We start from the raw sequence: 15,439 nt of genomic DNA on the forward strand, positions 1-15,439 counted from the left end.
CGCTCCAGCGGGAAGGTAAACGGTATTTCCGTGCACTGCTCTGGTTCCCCAGAAGCGGCTTAGTCATGCTGGCCACATGACCCGGAAGCTGTACGCCGGCTCCCTCGGCCAATAAAGCGAGATGAGTGCCACAACCCCAGAGTCGGCCACGACTGGACCTAATGGTCAGGGGTCCCTTTACCTTTTACACCACCTTTGGAATGAGATCCAGAAGTCTAGGACTGGTCTGCCTGTTACTGAATGTATCTTGAATTATCAGTGCACAAACCTGACCTCCAAGTGATGCATTCCTCCCTCCCCCCGCCCAACAGAACTAGCAATGCTAAACTTCCGCCTGTGCATGAAGAGGATGAAGACGTGAACAGAGAACGGCAGAGGATCATTGGTGGCGGTGGGCAGAGCGATATCTTAGAAATCAAAGAACTAACCAAGGTGAGAAGACAAGCGAGAAGTTCTCTGGGCATTCTGTGCATGGGGGAAGCTTGTATTTCCATTGCCACTGATGCATCGGCCCTAGCAACCCACCGAATGGTGCTGCTGTACAATTTCCTGCTGATGGATGCCTGAAATTATGGAGCAAGTGTTGATAGCGACTGTGGCGATCACATAGGGTCCCCGGACGTTTCACCGTCTATTGATCCCTGTGCCACCACTTTATTTATCACTGCCACCATCCAGGCCCTACCTGGTACAATACTGAGTCCAGTCAGGGTTAAATTGGAACATAAACTTCTGTTTATTTATTGCAGTTTAACAAGCAATAAAATTGCAGTTTAACAAGTGTGGTTTCATAAACGGTATCGGTCAATTACAATCATGGGGTGCCTATCCAGACCTATAACTTCCGCTACCTGCTCTCCCCCACCAAACCACCTCTCAGATATTTACTTGCCCTCCTAGCCCCTAACTGTTCCTGACTCAGCTTATTTCGCTACACTGACTCAACCTACCCACAAACTCTATCCCAATTCACTCCCACTCCAACCAACCACCCAACTCCCAACAAACTCCCCCCCTTCGCCCCTCCCAGAGCTGGTTTTATAGGCCCTCTGACTCCACCCCCCTGGGTTTTGATTGAGTAACCTATTTAACTATTTCACCTCCAGCACTCTCATATGTTAACGTCACAGCGACCATTCCATGACACCCCAGATTCATGGGGTTCACTCTCTATTTTCATGCATTCCCTAGAATCAAAAGGGATTGCCGCTGTTGATAATGGTCTGCATTTCAAACAGAAAGAACCTCTCACTCACTGAATCAACCTATGAACAGGGTTATGCTAACTAGCTCTGCCTCCCAGCACTATGCACATCAGATGATTACCCTACTTCTTGACATCAGTGCTGCTAGGGACAGAGGCGGTTTTAGGGTAGCGTGACCGGTTCAACTGCACTAGGTGCCACAACAACGCAGAACAGAGTGCGGGGTGGGGGGTCACCAAATTTTATCATCACACAGAGTGCTGCTGAAATTTGAGAGTCCAAAGTCTGCCACTACTAGGGATTAGTTCAGGCAGAGGCAAACCCGGCCCTCCAGAGAGCCAGTGTGGTGTAGTGGTTAAGAGTGGTGGACTCGTAATCTGGTGAACCTGGTTCGTGTCTCCGCTCCTCCACATGCAGCTGCTGGGTGACCTTGGGCTAGTCACACTTCTTTGAAGTCTCTCAGTCCCACTCACCTCATAGAGTGTTTGTTGTGGGGGGGAGGAAGGGAAAGGAGAATGTTAGTCGCTTTGAGACTCCTTCGGGTAGTGATAAAGCGGGATATCAAATCCAAACTCCTCCTCCTCCTCCTCCTCCTCCTCCTCCTCCTCCTCCTCCTCTTCTTCTTCTTCTTCTTCTTCTTCTTCCAGATGTTTTGGGACTACTTCTCATCATCCCTGAGCACTGGTCCTGTTAGCTAGGGGTGATGGGAGTTGTAGACCCAAAACATCTGGAGGGCCGAGTTTGCCTATGCCTGGATTAGTTGGTATGGCCCCATTCATGAATTCATTGATCACATAAGTGCTTTCCCCCCATATACACTTGCTGGGATATGCCGAATTTACAAACAAATAGGACAAAATCTGGATGTCCTTTGAGAAACTGAACTGTAGGCAGAGGCCCTGCTACTGATTTTGCCGAAGAAGAGAAATGCACTGGTAGAGGATGCAAAGCTTAGTTGTTGCCAGCTATGAGCAAATTTCTGTTCTTCCTTCCAGGTATACAGAATGAAACGAAAGCCTGCTGTGGATAGGATCTGCGTTGGAATTCCACCCGGAGAGGTAAGATTTCCAAGTCGTTGTTTGCATGTATTTAGTGGAACATTGCTTAAGATGCGAGGCGGGTGAGCTGTGGCTCTTCTCGGGGAGACTGGAAATCCCACACAAACATCTTCTACTCTGGCCAGCACAAGCTCCCTCGGCTAAAAAAAAAAAAAGGTAGCTGTTTCCCTGCCACGGAATCTCCCACCATTACCAACTGCTGTGCCCATGGCTCCTTCTGTTTTCATGCAACAACACAAGGAATGTGTGAGAGATGAATGGGGCATGCATGTGCTAATCAGGACTTTTTAATATTTGCAGTGCTTTGGACTCCTGGGTGTGAATGGTGCTGGCAAATCCTCCACTTTCAAGATGTTGACCGGAGATACAGATGTTACGGGAGGAGATGCTTTCCTTAAGGGCAACAGGTATGAAAAGAAATGGCTCCTTCTGCAGAAAGCCATGTTTTTCATTGGCCTTTCTGTCTGCTGTTGCACTTTCAGAGCAGATGTGATTTCATTGCCACTCACAGCAAAAGTTGGTTTGGTCTGTGAAACTAGATTCACAGCCTTCTTTATGGTCCAGCTCTCACTTCCATACATCACTACTGGGAAAACCATGGCTTTAACTATACGGACCTTTATTGGCAAGGTGATGTCTCTGCTTTTTAAGGTGCTGTCTAGGTTTGCCATCATCTTTCTCCCAAGGAGCAGGCGTCTTAATTTTGTGACTGCTGTCACCATCTGCAGTGATCATGGAGCTCAAGAAAGTAAAATCTCTCACTACCTCCATTTCTTCCCCTTCTATTTGCCATGAGGTGATGGGCCCAGTGGCCATGATCTTCGTTTTTTTGATGTTGAGCTTCAGACCATATTTTGCACTCTCCTCTTTCACCCTCATTAAAAGGTTCTTTAATTCCTCCTCACTTTCTGCCATCAACGTTGTGTCATCTGCATATCTGAGGTTGTTGATATTTCTTCCGGCGATCTTAATTCCAGCTTGGGATTTATCCAGCCCAGCCTTTCGCATGATGAATTCTGCATATAAGTTAAATAAACAGGGAGACAATATACAGTCTTGCCGTACTCCTTTCCCAATTTTGAACCAACCAGTTGTTCCATATCCAGTTCTAACTGTAGCTTCTTGTGCCACATAGAGATTTCTCAGGAGACAGATGAGGTGATCAGGCACTCCCATTTCTTTAAGAACTTGCCATAGTTTGCTGTGGTCAACACAGTCAAAGGCTTTTGCATAGTCAATGAAGCAGAAGTAGATGTCTTTCTGGAACTCTCTAGCTTTTTCCATAATCCAGCGCATGTTTGCAATTTGGTCTCTGGTTCCTCTGCCCCTTTGAAATCCAGCTTGCACTTCTGGGAGTTCTTGGTCCACATACTGTTTAAGCCTACCTTGTAGAATTTTAAGCATAACCTTGCTAGCGTGTGAAATGAGTGCAATTGTGTGGTAGTTGGAGCATTCTTTGGCACTTCCCTTCTTTGGGACTGGGATGTAGACTGATCTTCTCCAATCCTCTGGCCACTGCTGAGTTTTTCAAATTTGCTGGCATATTGAGTGTAGCACCTTAATAGCAACATCGTTTAAAATTTTAAATAGTTCAGCTGGAATACCATCACTTCCACTGGCTTTGTTATTTGCAGTGCTTTCTAATGCCCATTTGACTTCACTCTCCAGGATGTCTGGCTCAAGGTCAGCAACCACACTACCTGGGGTGTACGAGACATCCATTTCTTTCTGGTATAGTTCCTCTGTGTATTCTTGCCACCTCTTCTTGATGTCTTCTGCTTCTGTTAGTTCCTTTCCACTTTTGTCTTTTATTATGGTAATCTTTGTACGAAATGTTCCTTTCATATCTCCAATTTTCTTGAACAGATCTCTGGTTCTTCCCATTCTGTTGTTTTCCTCTATTTCTTTGCATTGCTCGTTTAAGAAGGCCTTCTTGTCTCTCCTTGCTATTTTTTGGAAATCTGCATTCAATTTCCTGTATCTTTCACTATCTCCCTTGCATTTTGCTTGCCTTCTCTCCCCCGCTATTTGTAAGGCCTCATTGGACAGCCACTTTGCTTTCTTGCATCTCCTTTTCATTGGGATGGTTTTAGTTGCTGCCTCTTGTATAATGTTACGAGCCTCCATCCATAGTTCTTCAGGCACTCTGTCCAGCAAATCTAAATCCTTAAACCTGTTCCTCACTTCCACTGTGTATTCATAAGGGATTTGACTTAGATTATATTTTACCGGCCCAGTGGTTTTTCCTACTTTCTTCAGTTTAAGCTTGAATTTTGCTATAAGAAGCTGATGATCTGAGCCACAGTCAGCTCCAGGTCTTGTTTTTGTTGACTGTATAGAGCTTCTCCATCTTTGGCTGCAGAGAATATAATCAATCTGATTTCGATGCTGCCCATCTGGTGATGTCCATGTGTAGAGTCGTCTCTTGTGTTGTTGGAAAAGAGTGTTTGTGATGACCAGCTTGTTCTCTTGGCAGAACTCTATTAGCCTTTGCCCTGCTTCATTTTGAACTCGAAGGCCAAACTTGCCAGTTGTTCCTTTTATCTCTTGACTCCCTTCTTTAGCATTCCAGTCCCCTATAACGAGAAGAACATCCTTCTTTGGTGCCATTTCTATAAGGTATTGTAAGTCTTCATAGAATTGGTCAATTTCAGTTTTTTCAGCACTAGTGGTTGGTGCATAAACTTGGATTACTGTGATGTTAAAAGGTCTGCCTTGGATTCGTATCGAGATCATTCTATCATTTTTGAGATTGCATACCAGTACAGCTTTTGCCACTCTTTTGTTGACTATGAGGGCCACTCCATTTCTTTTACGGGATTCTTGCCCACAGTAGTAGATATGATGGTCATCTGAACTGAATTCGCCCATTCCTGTCCATTTTAGTTCACTGATGCCCAGGATGTCAATATTTATACTTGCCATCTCATTTTTGACCACATCCAATTTACCAAGGTTCATGGTTCTTACATTCCAGGTTCCTATGCAATATTTTTCTTTACAGCATTGGACTTTCCTTTCGCTTCCAGGCATATCCGCAACTGAGCGTCCTTTCGGCTTTGGCCCAGCCGCTTCATCAGCTCTGAATCTACTTGTACTTGTCCTCCACTCTTCCTCAGTAGCATGTTGGACGCCTTCCGACCTGAGGGGCTCATCTTCCAGCGTCATAACTTTTATATGCCTGTTGTCTTTGTCCATGGAGTTTTCTTGGCAGGGATACTGGAGTGGCTTGCCGGTTCCTGCTCCAGGTGGATCACGTTTGGTCCAAACTCTCCACTATGACCTGTCCATCTTGGGTGGCCCTGCACTGCATAGCTCATAGCTTCTCTGAGTTATTCAAGCCCCTTCGCCACAGCAAGGCAGTGATCCATGAAGGGGGGCTAGAAAAACTAGGGTTATGCAAATGTGCTTTCACTTCCTAATTTGAATTTTCATAATGTTTGGCAGCTCTGTTCATTAACATGAGCCAGAAGGAAAGGCACAGAATTCAAAAGTAAGGTTGTTGCCAGTGGCACAATTTTGTTGAACAGTCTGTTTAGCACTTCTAATACATCCTTTTAAAATTCTAACTTAATTCCATGTAGTGGTATTTTTTTTTTTTTGCATTAGCTGTCGACGTCTGATAATTCCCAATTGGTCGGTGCACCACAATCCACCCTGTGCTAAACCGCTAGCAAAACGCTCAAGATCTGCATCTTCTCTCATTGCAGTATTTTGTCTAATATCCAAGACGTCCACCAGAATATGGGATACTGCCCTCAGTTCGATGCCATAAACGAGCTGCTGACGGGGAGAGAACACCTGGAATTATTTGCACTCTTAAGAGGCGTCCCTGAGAAAGAAGTCTGCAAGGTAAAAAGCATCAAGGCGGCGGGACGGGGACCACCAGTGCTAATTACTGCAACAAACTCCATAGGGTTGGTAATGGGGGGGAGCAAAGGGGGCATTTATCTCTGTTTGCTTTAAAACATTCCGGTAGGTACCCATGTTGATCTGACGCAGTTGAAATAAATAAAAAATTGTCCAGTAGCACCTTAGAGACCAACTAAGTTTGTTCTGGGTATAAGCTTTTGTGTCTGAAGAAGTCTGCATGCACATGAAAGCTTATACCCAGAACAAACTTAGTTGGTCTCTTACTTTATTTATTTTTTTATTTACTTTAAAACATTTCTATCTTGCTTCACCAGAAGCATGTGGTGGCTTGCAACAATGATCTAAAGCAGTAAGTAAATGCAAACACAATAGGAATGTTTGCAAAACAACAATGCGGCAGCAAAGCCCAATGGGCATAACATTCTGGCTGTGCCATCAGCTCCCTTTGACTGGATATAGACAGTCATGTTTTTCAGAGGATCAAAGGCAGCTTGAAAAAGAGGCCCCCACTTATTATGATGTACAGCAAGCCACTTACGCAACACCACTGGGCGTTTTTGGAATTGTTTCCAATTGAACAGAGGCAGAAGAGGGTAAAAAGGAAGGTGCAAATAGACCGTGGGAAGTGAACTGAGCCACTTTCAGCTTTCTTTAGAAACAAAACTATTGTCAAGTCTCCAACCTTAAAGAACCTGGAGGTGCTTCAGCCTCGTTTGCTGTGCTGAATGGCCTGGAATATATAACAGACTGAAAACACTAAGCAGGACTCTGGAGTCACAAACAGCAGCTTTATAAAGCTGCACAGAGCCTGGAGGTTGTTCTTCTCTGTTCATGTTGCCCTCCTATCTGACAGGTTGGTGAATGGGCTGTTCGCAAACTGGGCCTCGTGAAGTATGCAGAAAGATGCGCCGGCACCTACAGCGGTGGGAACAAGCGCAAGCTGTCAACTGCCATGGCCCTAATCGGAGGGCCTCCTGTGGTGTTCCTGGTGAGTTAGGGTGTTGCTCACATTAGCAATGCGTATTCTGCAAAAAGGCCATTCTAGTACCAGTTCTTTTTTCCCCCTTTTTCAATAACATTTTATAAATTTTCCAAAATAAATAAATAACAACAATGCATTAAAATATCAACAGTGTATAAAAAAGAGGGGGGAGCAAGTATCATGAACAATTTTTAAAACCATTATTTCAGTTGAGTTCCCTCCACTCCCCTTCTTGGTTTCATTGTTTAGTACTTATTCATGCCCGTCCATGAATATATTCTTAACAATCCAATTTTAAAACCTTTTCATCTTATTACAAGTGAGTTTTTAAAGTTATACCAATGTAGGAATCTATACACAAAGCTTAAAAATAAATAAATACATGCATTAAATAATTGTCCCTGTTTGGGGTTTCAAATTATTTAATATGTCTGACTGATTTATTTTGCCAATCTTCTTTATCTTCTTTGGTGATCTATAGGGATGGGATGGGTCTTGGCCTGGGATCCACTCTCAAATATAGGAACCAAGTTCTTCTCTCAATAAGTCCATCAAATCCTGTACATCTCAGTATCATAACTTCAGGTTTTTTTAACAAGAATCGTTTTCCACATTCTCTTCAAATTTTTATATGTCTTTTCCCAGGCCTCTAGTACCAGTTCTTAAATACAGTGGTACCTCGGGTTACATACGCTTCAGGTTACATACACTTCAGGTTACAGGCTCCACTAACCCAGAGATAGTACCTCGGGTTAAGAGCTTTGCTTCAGGATGAGAACAGAAATCGTGCTCCGACGGCACGGCAGCAGCAGCAGCAGGAGGCCCCATTAGCTAAAGTCGTGCTTCAGGTTAAGAACAGTTTCAGGTTAAGAATGGACCTCCAGAACGAATTAAGTACTTAACCTGAGGTACCACTGTAGTAGTTATTATAATGTCCAGCTGCCACGGGAAACAGCTCAGGGTCAAGGAGGCACTAATGCAGCTGGTCTTTTAGCAAAACTGATGGTTGAGGAAGGGAAGGCGTGATGGAGCTTATCATCATGAAATGATGCTCTGACGAGCAAGATCCGTGCTGATTTATTGTTTCTCAATTGCAGGATGAGCCGACCACAGGAATGGACCCCAAGGCCCGCCGTTTCCTTTGGAACTGCGCCTTGAGTGTCATCAAGGAGGGAAGATCTGTGGTCCTTACATCTCACAGGTAAGCGGGGTTGGGGGGCTCCTAGATGCTATTTGCATCACACGGCATAGTGATGTGTTTCAGTCACTGTTTCGTTTTCAGTTGCAAATGGACTGTGACCAAAAAAAGGAGCTGTCATCATCTAGCTAAAGAAGCTGTTTAAAACGCCATTTGAGTCCACTGGGAACATAGAATGGATGCTAAAATCCCTTTCATCGAAATGAATGAGGCATGTTTAATTTTGGCTGGATTTAGTGTAAATTATACAAAAACTCCAGACAGACACACAATGTGAAACAGAACACAGCAGGATATCCTAACAGTACTGAATATTCTTTTTTTTTTCATATTCTTTTTTAAATTGATTTTTAAATTCAAGTTACAAAGCATAGCCGTACAAGGAAAAAAGAGAACTTAGTAGATGTACAGAAAATGACAAAAAATAGCAGCTGATGGTAGCAGTTTCAGACGTTATAATGATAATTATTATTATTATTAACTATCAAGGTCTTGTCACTTAGTGGTGGAGCACATGTCTGTCCTGAGATATTTCTGTCTCAGCTAGGAGGGTGCCAAAGCCTGAAACTAGACCTGGCGCTGCTACCAGCCAGACTTGGCAATACAGTGGTACCTCGGGTTACATACGCTTCAGGTTACAGATGCTTCAGGTTACAGACTCCACTAACCCAGAAGTATTACCTCGGGTTAAGAACTTTGCTTCAGGATGAGAACAGAAATCGCACGGTGGCGGCGCAACAGCAGCAGTGGGAGGCCCCATTAACTAAAGTGGTGCTTCAGGTTAAGAACAGTTTCAGGTTAAGAACAGACCTCCGGAACGAATTAAGTACTTAACCCGAGGTACCACTGTATTGAGCTAGCTAGAAGGACAATTGTTCTCTCTTTTTAAAAGAACACAGCTTCTAGTGTTGAAGATTCTAAAGCCTGCATATCCAAGTCTTCCTTTTGTTTGCGGCTATAAAACTGTACCGTGCAAAAGTGATTTCGCAAACTTGCCGGATCCTTTATTTGCGCAATTTAACTCACTTGTTCTCTTACCCACAGCATGGAAGAATGTGAGGCCCTGTGCACTCGAATGGCGATCATGGTCAATGGGCGGTTCAGGTGCCTTGGCAGTGTCCAGCACCTGAAGAACAGGTAAGCCACTGCTTTATGCTTATTGCCTTTGCACAGGTGGGGATAGCTCATGAGAGAATTCCCAGAATCTGCTTCAGAATAGATTGCATGCAGCCAACAAATAGGTGTAATTGTACTTATTTTCAAGTCTGTTCTGGATCATCTGATAAATTAATTGATTACATTTATTTGCATTTGTGTAATATCAAAACAACACCTTTTTTAGTACCTTTTTGAAAATAATGATGCTTTAGGTACCTTGCAACTTAATAAACAAAAGCAGTTAGGAGAAAAGGCCATCATTAATGTGTGTTCCCCCCATCCCCCCAATCTCACACCAGAACAAAGTAACCCCCAAAAATAACCTGGTTGTCCTTACCTCGCTGTCCTGCCATTTTAAAATTAGCCCCGGTTGATTAATAATCAATTTAAACTTGGGAAGCCATGCTATGCCCACTTTGAACTTCCCTTGAACTCAAGCGGTTTGCTTCTCAGTACAGTGGTACCTCGGTTTAAGAACAGCCCTGTTTACGAACTGTTCGGTTTACAACTCCGCAAAACTGGAAGTAGTGTCCCGGTTTGCAAACTTTACCTTGGTCTACGAACGGAAGCCGAACAGTGAAAGGGCACCGGCGGTGGGAGGCCTCATTCAGGAAAGCACGCCTTGGTTTATGAATGGCTTCGTTTTAAGAACGGACTTCCGGAACAGATTAAGTTTGTAAACTGAGGTACCACTGTAGATATGTTGTACAGTCATACCTCGGGTTGAATGTGCTTTGGGATGAGCGCATTCGAGTTGCACTCCGCGGCAACCCAGAAGTAACGGAAGCGTGTTACTTCCGGGTTTCAACGCTTGCGCATGCACAGACGCTCAAAATGACATCACGCACATGCGCAGAAGCGGCGAAAAGCGACGCGCGCAGACATACTGTCGCTAGTTACATTTGCTTCTAAATGCAAACGGGGCTCCGGAACGGATCCTGTTCACATCTATAGGTACCACTGTATATGATTGCACTGTTGGTTGATTAGCCTAAAAGTTAAATCAGTTGAAGCTCTCCTGCATTCTACTTGTGTTCATTCTACTTCTGTTAAGATCTTTACCAAACACCTACTGTGTTTTTAAGCTACAGGAATAAAAAAACGCTCCATTTTTCGAAGGCTACTCTGTTGAAAGTCCCACACTTTCCTCCGTTTGTTTTTTCCAGGTTTGGAGATGGCTACACAATCATAGTGCGAATAGCAGGGGCAAACCCTGACCTGAAGCCTGTTCAAGACTTCTTTGAGCTGGCCTTCCCGGGCAGTGTGCTGAAGGAGAAGCATTGCAACATGCTGCAGTACCAGCTGCCGTCCTCTCAGTCTTCTCTGGCTCGGATATTTAGCATCCTCTCCCAGAACAAAAAGAGATTCCACATAGAAGACTACTCCGTTTCACAGACCACACTTGACCAAGTAAGTTTACAGTGCCTCTCATATCTTAAGAGCAGAGCTCACATTGAGTGGAAACCCAGAGGCTCTTCAGTGACTTTTTGTAGGATTTTTGAGTCCAGGAGAGTTCAGAGGGCCAGACAGGTAGGTCCGGAGAGTCACATTTGGCCCTCAGGCATCTGCCCTGGTGTATCGTCATGGAGATGCCACCAAAAAAAGGGGGGGCTCTTCTCCTTCTTGGACTATTTCAGCCCTGGTCATAGTATGCAAAGTTATCTAGCCCATTCACCATCATGTTGCAAAGCACCACATCGCTCCTCCATAATCTTTGGCACAGCTCAAACCACAGCTGGCAGATGGAAGACAGTGTAACCCCTTTCACAGGGCCTAGCTGTGGAGGAACTCTGGGGAATTATTGTTCCATGAGAAGCATGGAGTGAAGTTCCATACGCTTGTGGCTCACTTGATGACCTACTTGCATGTGTGGACCAGTTCATGTCCCCTTAGAGCAGAGCTTTCCAAACTGCGTGTCACGACACATTAGTGTGTCGGCTGCAGTGTGTAGGTGTGTCGGAACAATATGTGTCCATATCTCTTACAAGGGGTTAGTTGAACCTCCGGTTTGCTAGTAAAACTGAATTACTGTGCCGCAAAATGACGCATGTCTGAAAAGTGTGTCACCAACGTGAAAAGTCTGGAAAGCTCTGCCTTAGAGTATCTTTTTCCAGAACCTTTTTTCTGTATGCATTTAAATGTGTACTTTTCTGTTTGTTTTAAATTTCTGCTTGTTTTAATGTTTAACAGCTGTTCCGATAATTTTGCATGTGTATATGTTGGGGACTGGGGAAGAGGAATGGTAGAGACCACCTCCCCATCCTGGCCCTTCCAGGGCAGGAGGAAGCGGAAGACAGTATAGATTTGCAACAGGGGTCTGCAGGAGTTCGCAGCTCAGAGGCAGATGAGGGGGAAAGTTGGGAAGTCAAGGGAGAGCCAGAACAACAACACCCAGCTGACACATTGTCATTAGAAAGCATTCCAGACCCTCCATCTCCCAGAACCTGTCGAGCCTTAAAAGTAGGAGAGCAAAGAGCTTAAAGACAGACGGCACTTAGCGGCACCAATAATAATAATAATTTATTTATATCCCGCCCTCCCCAGCCGAAGCTGGGCTCAGAGCGGCTAACAACAGTAAAAGTAACACAGTTTACATAAAATCACAATCAATTAAGATGATGATGCAGAGATGATGATGATGAATGAGGAAGTGGGAGGGATGGGGGGTGCAGATTCCAATGCCATTATCAAAGAGGCTGAGTTCTATAGCCTCTCTCTGTAAACACTGAAATAAAAAAGGACGGTAAGAAAACTTTCCTTGTCTTTATACTTTCCTGGACAACCAGCCGGGAGCCGCTGACAGCATCCTGATAGTATATTATGATGGTGTGCTTTGTTTTATGTGTGTTCGAAAGTAGAACAGGACCCATTGAAATTAATGGGCATGACTAACTTTAGTGGGCAAAGCTTAGAGGGAGATATCCCAATAATAATAAAAATGTCAACAACTCATCCTAGTCTTCCTCCCCTTTCCATCTCTCAGGTATTTGTAAACTTCGCCAAGGACCAAAGCGATGACGACCACACAAAGGACTTGTCGTTGCACAAAAACCAGACTGTTGTAGATGTCTCACTTCTGACTTCCTTTTTGAAAGATGAAAAGGTGAAAGAAAGCTATGTATGAGCAGCCCTGTTGCGAAGGGTGCAGCAGCCGTTCAGAGCAGAAAGGTGAAGGCAGACATCCTTTCTGTGCCATAGTGGGGAGATTGTCCCACGAGCAAAGAGACAAGAGGATACAGAGAGGAAGGAAATAAAACTGAACGTGTGTTTTTTTTACTAGTAACCATTTGATGCAATGCAACTCAATGCAAAGAAATCAATATTCCATTACGGAGGCAGTGCCTCTTGGAGATGTTGCCTTGTTGTACTGTTCTCTAGTGAAAGACTTGAATCTAGTTGTTCTTTCGTTATAATAACTCTGTGAAATTCTGGTATGGTGCCACTTTCTGCTATGTGGTCTTCTGCCATACTCCTGCTTGTTTCTTCTTAGTACGTTTCCCGGTCAGGGGTGGCGCAACAACTGCTCAGAGGATTCTTGGCCAGTAATTATTTATTTGCCATTTTAAGGCATGCATTGCCCTTCCAGAGGGCGGGTGGAATTGCTGTGGCGCAACATCCATTGCTGGCAATGAGTGTACCGGCGAAACCAGTGCCAATTCTTCACCACGTAATGCATTGTTGTGGCTTTATTTAAGTATTAGCGGTTGGGCCCCGTTAACTACACAAGTTTAGGGGGTTGAGGAGGAAGATCACCGTTGGCCTTACCAGCGGGCCGTGAAGCACACCATCTCAAAACACGCATAAAAACAACAACAATTCACTTAGTTTCTTATTAAACAATCAACCTTTCTTATTAACAATCAACCATGGAAACATTTGAGAGGATTTCTGTCCCAATGGTATGGTGACCAATTGCTCGTTCTTCCACTCTGCTTTCATGAAGCCGTTGCTGTTTTCAGCTTTTGTTAAGAATCAAGTTTGATATGCCTGTTTTCATTGCAACAGTATTATTTAAATGTGACCTGGCACATTCTGGGGATACATTGGAGATGCTGTCACACCTCCCTTGTCCCAAAGTATCAAATTACTTTCAGTCTTGGGTCGATATTACGCCAAGTGTCTAGAACCTAGATTCATTTGCACAAACAGTCACATTTCTTTTTCTAGTCTAGCAATCCTTTCCCCAGTTTCGGTAATTATACAATGTACTGTGATAGGTTTTCCCACGTTAGAAGTCAAGCCATGTTTCTCTGACGCATGGTGGACATTGCTACCACTTTCATCTGTCCTGTCATCTTTCCCATCCCAGTTTAGGCATGGCAATCCCAGGCAAAAAGTTTACTAGACTGAATCAACTCAAAAATATGATGTTGGATCTTTTAAAGGTGATTTGCAAAATAGTTGCTCATTTGGGAAGCAATCAGAATGTTTTGTTTTAGAAAAAAAAAGGTCAATCGAGTAGGTACTTTTATGCAAGGCTAGGCTTAGTGGGGAAATGGCTGTGGGCGATTCTTTGTAACACTGGACTGTCTTTCTTTTAAACAAAAACTGGAGTTTACCAAACATTGTCATGCCTGCAACATGACCATGTCCTTATTCCAATATGACAGTGCAAGGCAGGAAAGGCTAGTTACAGCAAAGGTCTTTGAAAGCAAACAGGACAGGCGTCTGGATCCTACACGTTTATTCAGAAACTGTCCTGAGTGCCCATAAAACTAGCTTTTGCTAGAGTATGCCCAAACGCCTCTCCGTCATCCTTTAACATCCCATTCCATCCCAGCCACTAGTCACAAAATGCCTACAGCTCACGCAACTCAATGCTGGGTGCTTCTCTTTTCCCTGCAGAGGATACTATGAATAGTTAGTACTCAGCCGCTGTTTGGCAAGGCTAACGCACAAGAGTGCTTAACTGATTGTACACAATGGTCAGCCTCTCTGGGCATAATATAAACTTAAAGTGCCCTTTTAATGTATTATTTAGAATAAGACTTGCAATTTTGCCCAAGAAAGACACAGTCCAAACAAGAAGTTAAGCTCTTCTACGTGTCTACTCAGAAGTCTTGTTTCATTTGAGTTCAATGACAATTGCTCCCATGCAAATGGTATAGGGTTGCAGCAAGAGTTTGAAATGAGAGACACATAGAGAGGACCGCACTGTAAATCTCAACTGCTTGCAAGAACACGTGCTTAACTCTTTTCATGAGAAACGAGTTCTTAGCAGTGCTTCCTGGCAGGAGTGGAGATCCAGACTAGCTTTGACCTCATATTGAACACTTAGCACTGTGTATAATATGGTACAGTTGCCTCAAAATCAGTCATGTTACGCAAGCTTTTTGTGTGGTTCTCCTCCGTGCTAAACATATTGTGATACAAAACCACTGATCATGGAACTGTGTTAAGAACACCTACCACTTCAGTATGTGTGTGGCGAAGTTGTTGCATCCCTCTGCAGTATTCGTACCGCTGTAGAGGCTCTTTCCTATCGACACTTTTCTTTCCTTATAGAAGTAATATGGTAAGCGTCTATTACCATGCCTTTCCTCCCAACCCAGTTTCAAACTCCTCTCCCTTTAATACGATTGGTCCTTCATTCCAAGCACTTTATGCTAGCTGTAATGGGATCTATTTTTGCACTGGAATACCCCGTTAACTTTGCAAAAAAATCTAGAGCATTTTTCCTCACACACAAATTAAGTTAATCTTTTCAATGGACATTTTCATGAAAAACGAATATATATTTGTATTGCTAATAACTATTTGTGAAGTATTAATAGGCATTTGTTAATTGCCTTGTATCGAGCATAAAAAATAAAGTGTTGCTGGTCTACAATTGTGCATTTACTATTAAGACTACTGCACGAATCTGTTGCCAATTTAGAAATCATTTCCAAGTTTACTGGTAAAGAGTGATGTTCAAAAAATCTGCCACCCCATTGCCATTTGAAGTGGCAACAGTCCAAAAATT

At 43.8% G+C, this 15,439-nt stretch overlaps 2 protein-coding genes across 2 annotated transcripts in view; one reads left to right on the top strand and one right to left on the bottom strand.

Moving 5' to 3' along the window:
- The window catches only part of ABCA1 (ATP binding cassette subfamily A member 1), a 109,943-nt gene extending 94,639 nt beyond the window's left edge, over positions 1 to 15,304 (top strand). Inside the window, exons 42-50 of the mRNA XM_083481354.1 lie at positions 312 to 432; positions 2,201 to 2,263; positions 2,564 to 2,670; positions 5,974 to 6,115; positions 6,990 to 7,124; positions 8,216 to 8,319; positions 9,361 to 9,453; positions 10,641 to 10,884; positions 12,458 to 15,304. Coding sequence (XP_083337480.1) covers positions 312 to 432; positions 2,201 to 2,263; positions 2,564 to 2,670; positions 5,974 to 6,115; positions 6,990 to 7,124; positions 8,216 to 8,319; positions 9,361 to 9,453; positions 10,641 to 10,884; positions 12,458 to 12,598 — 1,150 coding nt within the window. The 3' untranslated portion in view covers positions 12,599 to 15,304. The remainder of the gene's footprint in view (positions 1 to 311; positions 433 to 2,200; positions 2,264 to 2,563; positions 2,671 to 5,973; positions 6,116 to 6,989; positions 7,125 to 8,215; positions 8,320 to 9,360; positions 9,454 to 10,640; positions 10,885 to 12,457) is intronic.
- LOC310696250 (uncharacterized protein) overlaps positions 1 to 15,439 on the bottom strand; it is a 960,839-nt gene that overhangs the window by 492,660 nt on the left and 452,740 nt on the right. The gene's annotated exons all lie outside the window — the stretch shown is intronic.

Source organism: Podarcis liolepis (genome assembly GCF_965112155.1).
Source record: "Podarcis liolepis genome assembly, chromosome: 17".
NCBI classification, from domain to species: domain Eukaryota; kingdom Metazoa; phylum Chordata; class Lepidosauria; order Squamata; family Lacertidae; genus Podarcis; species Podarcis liolepis.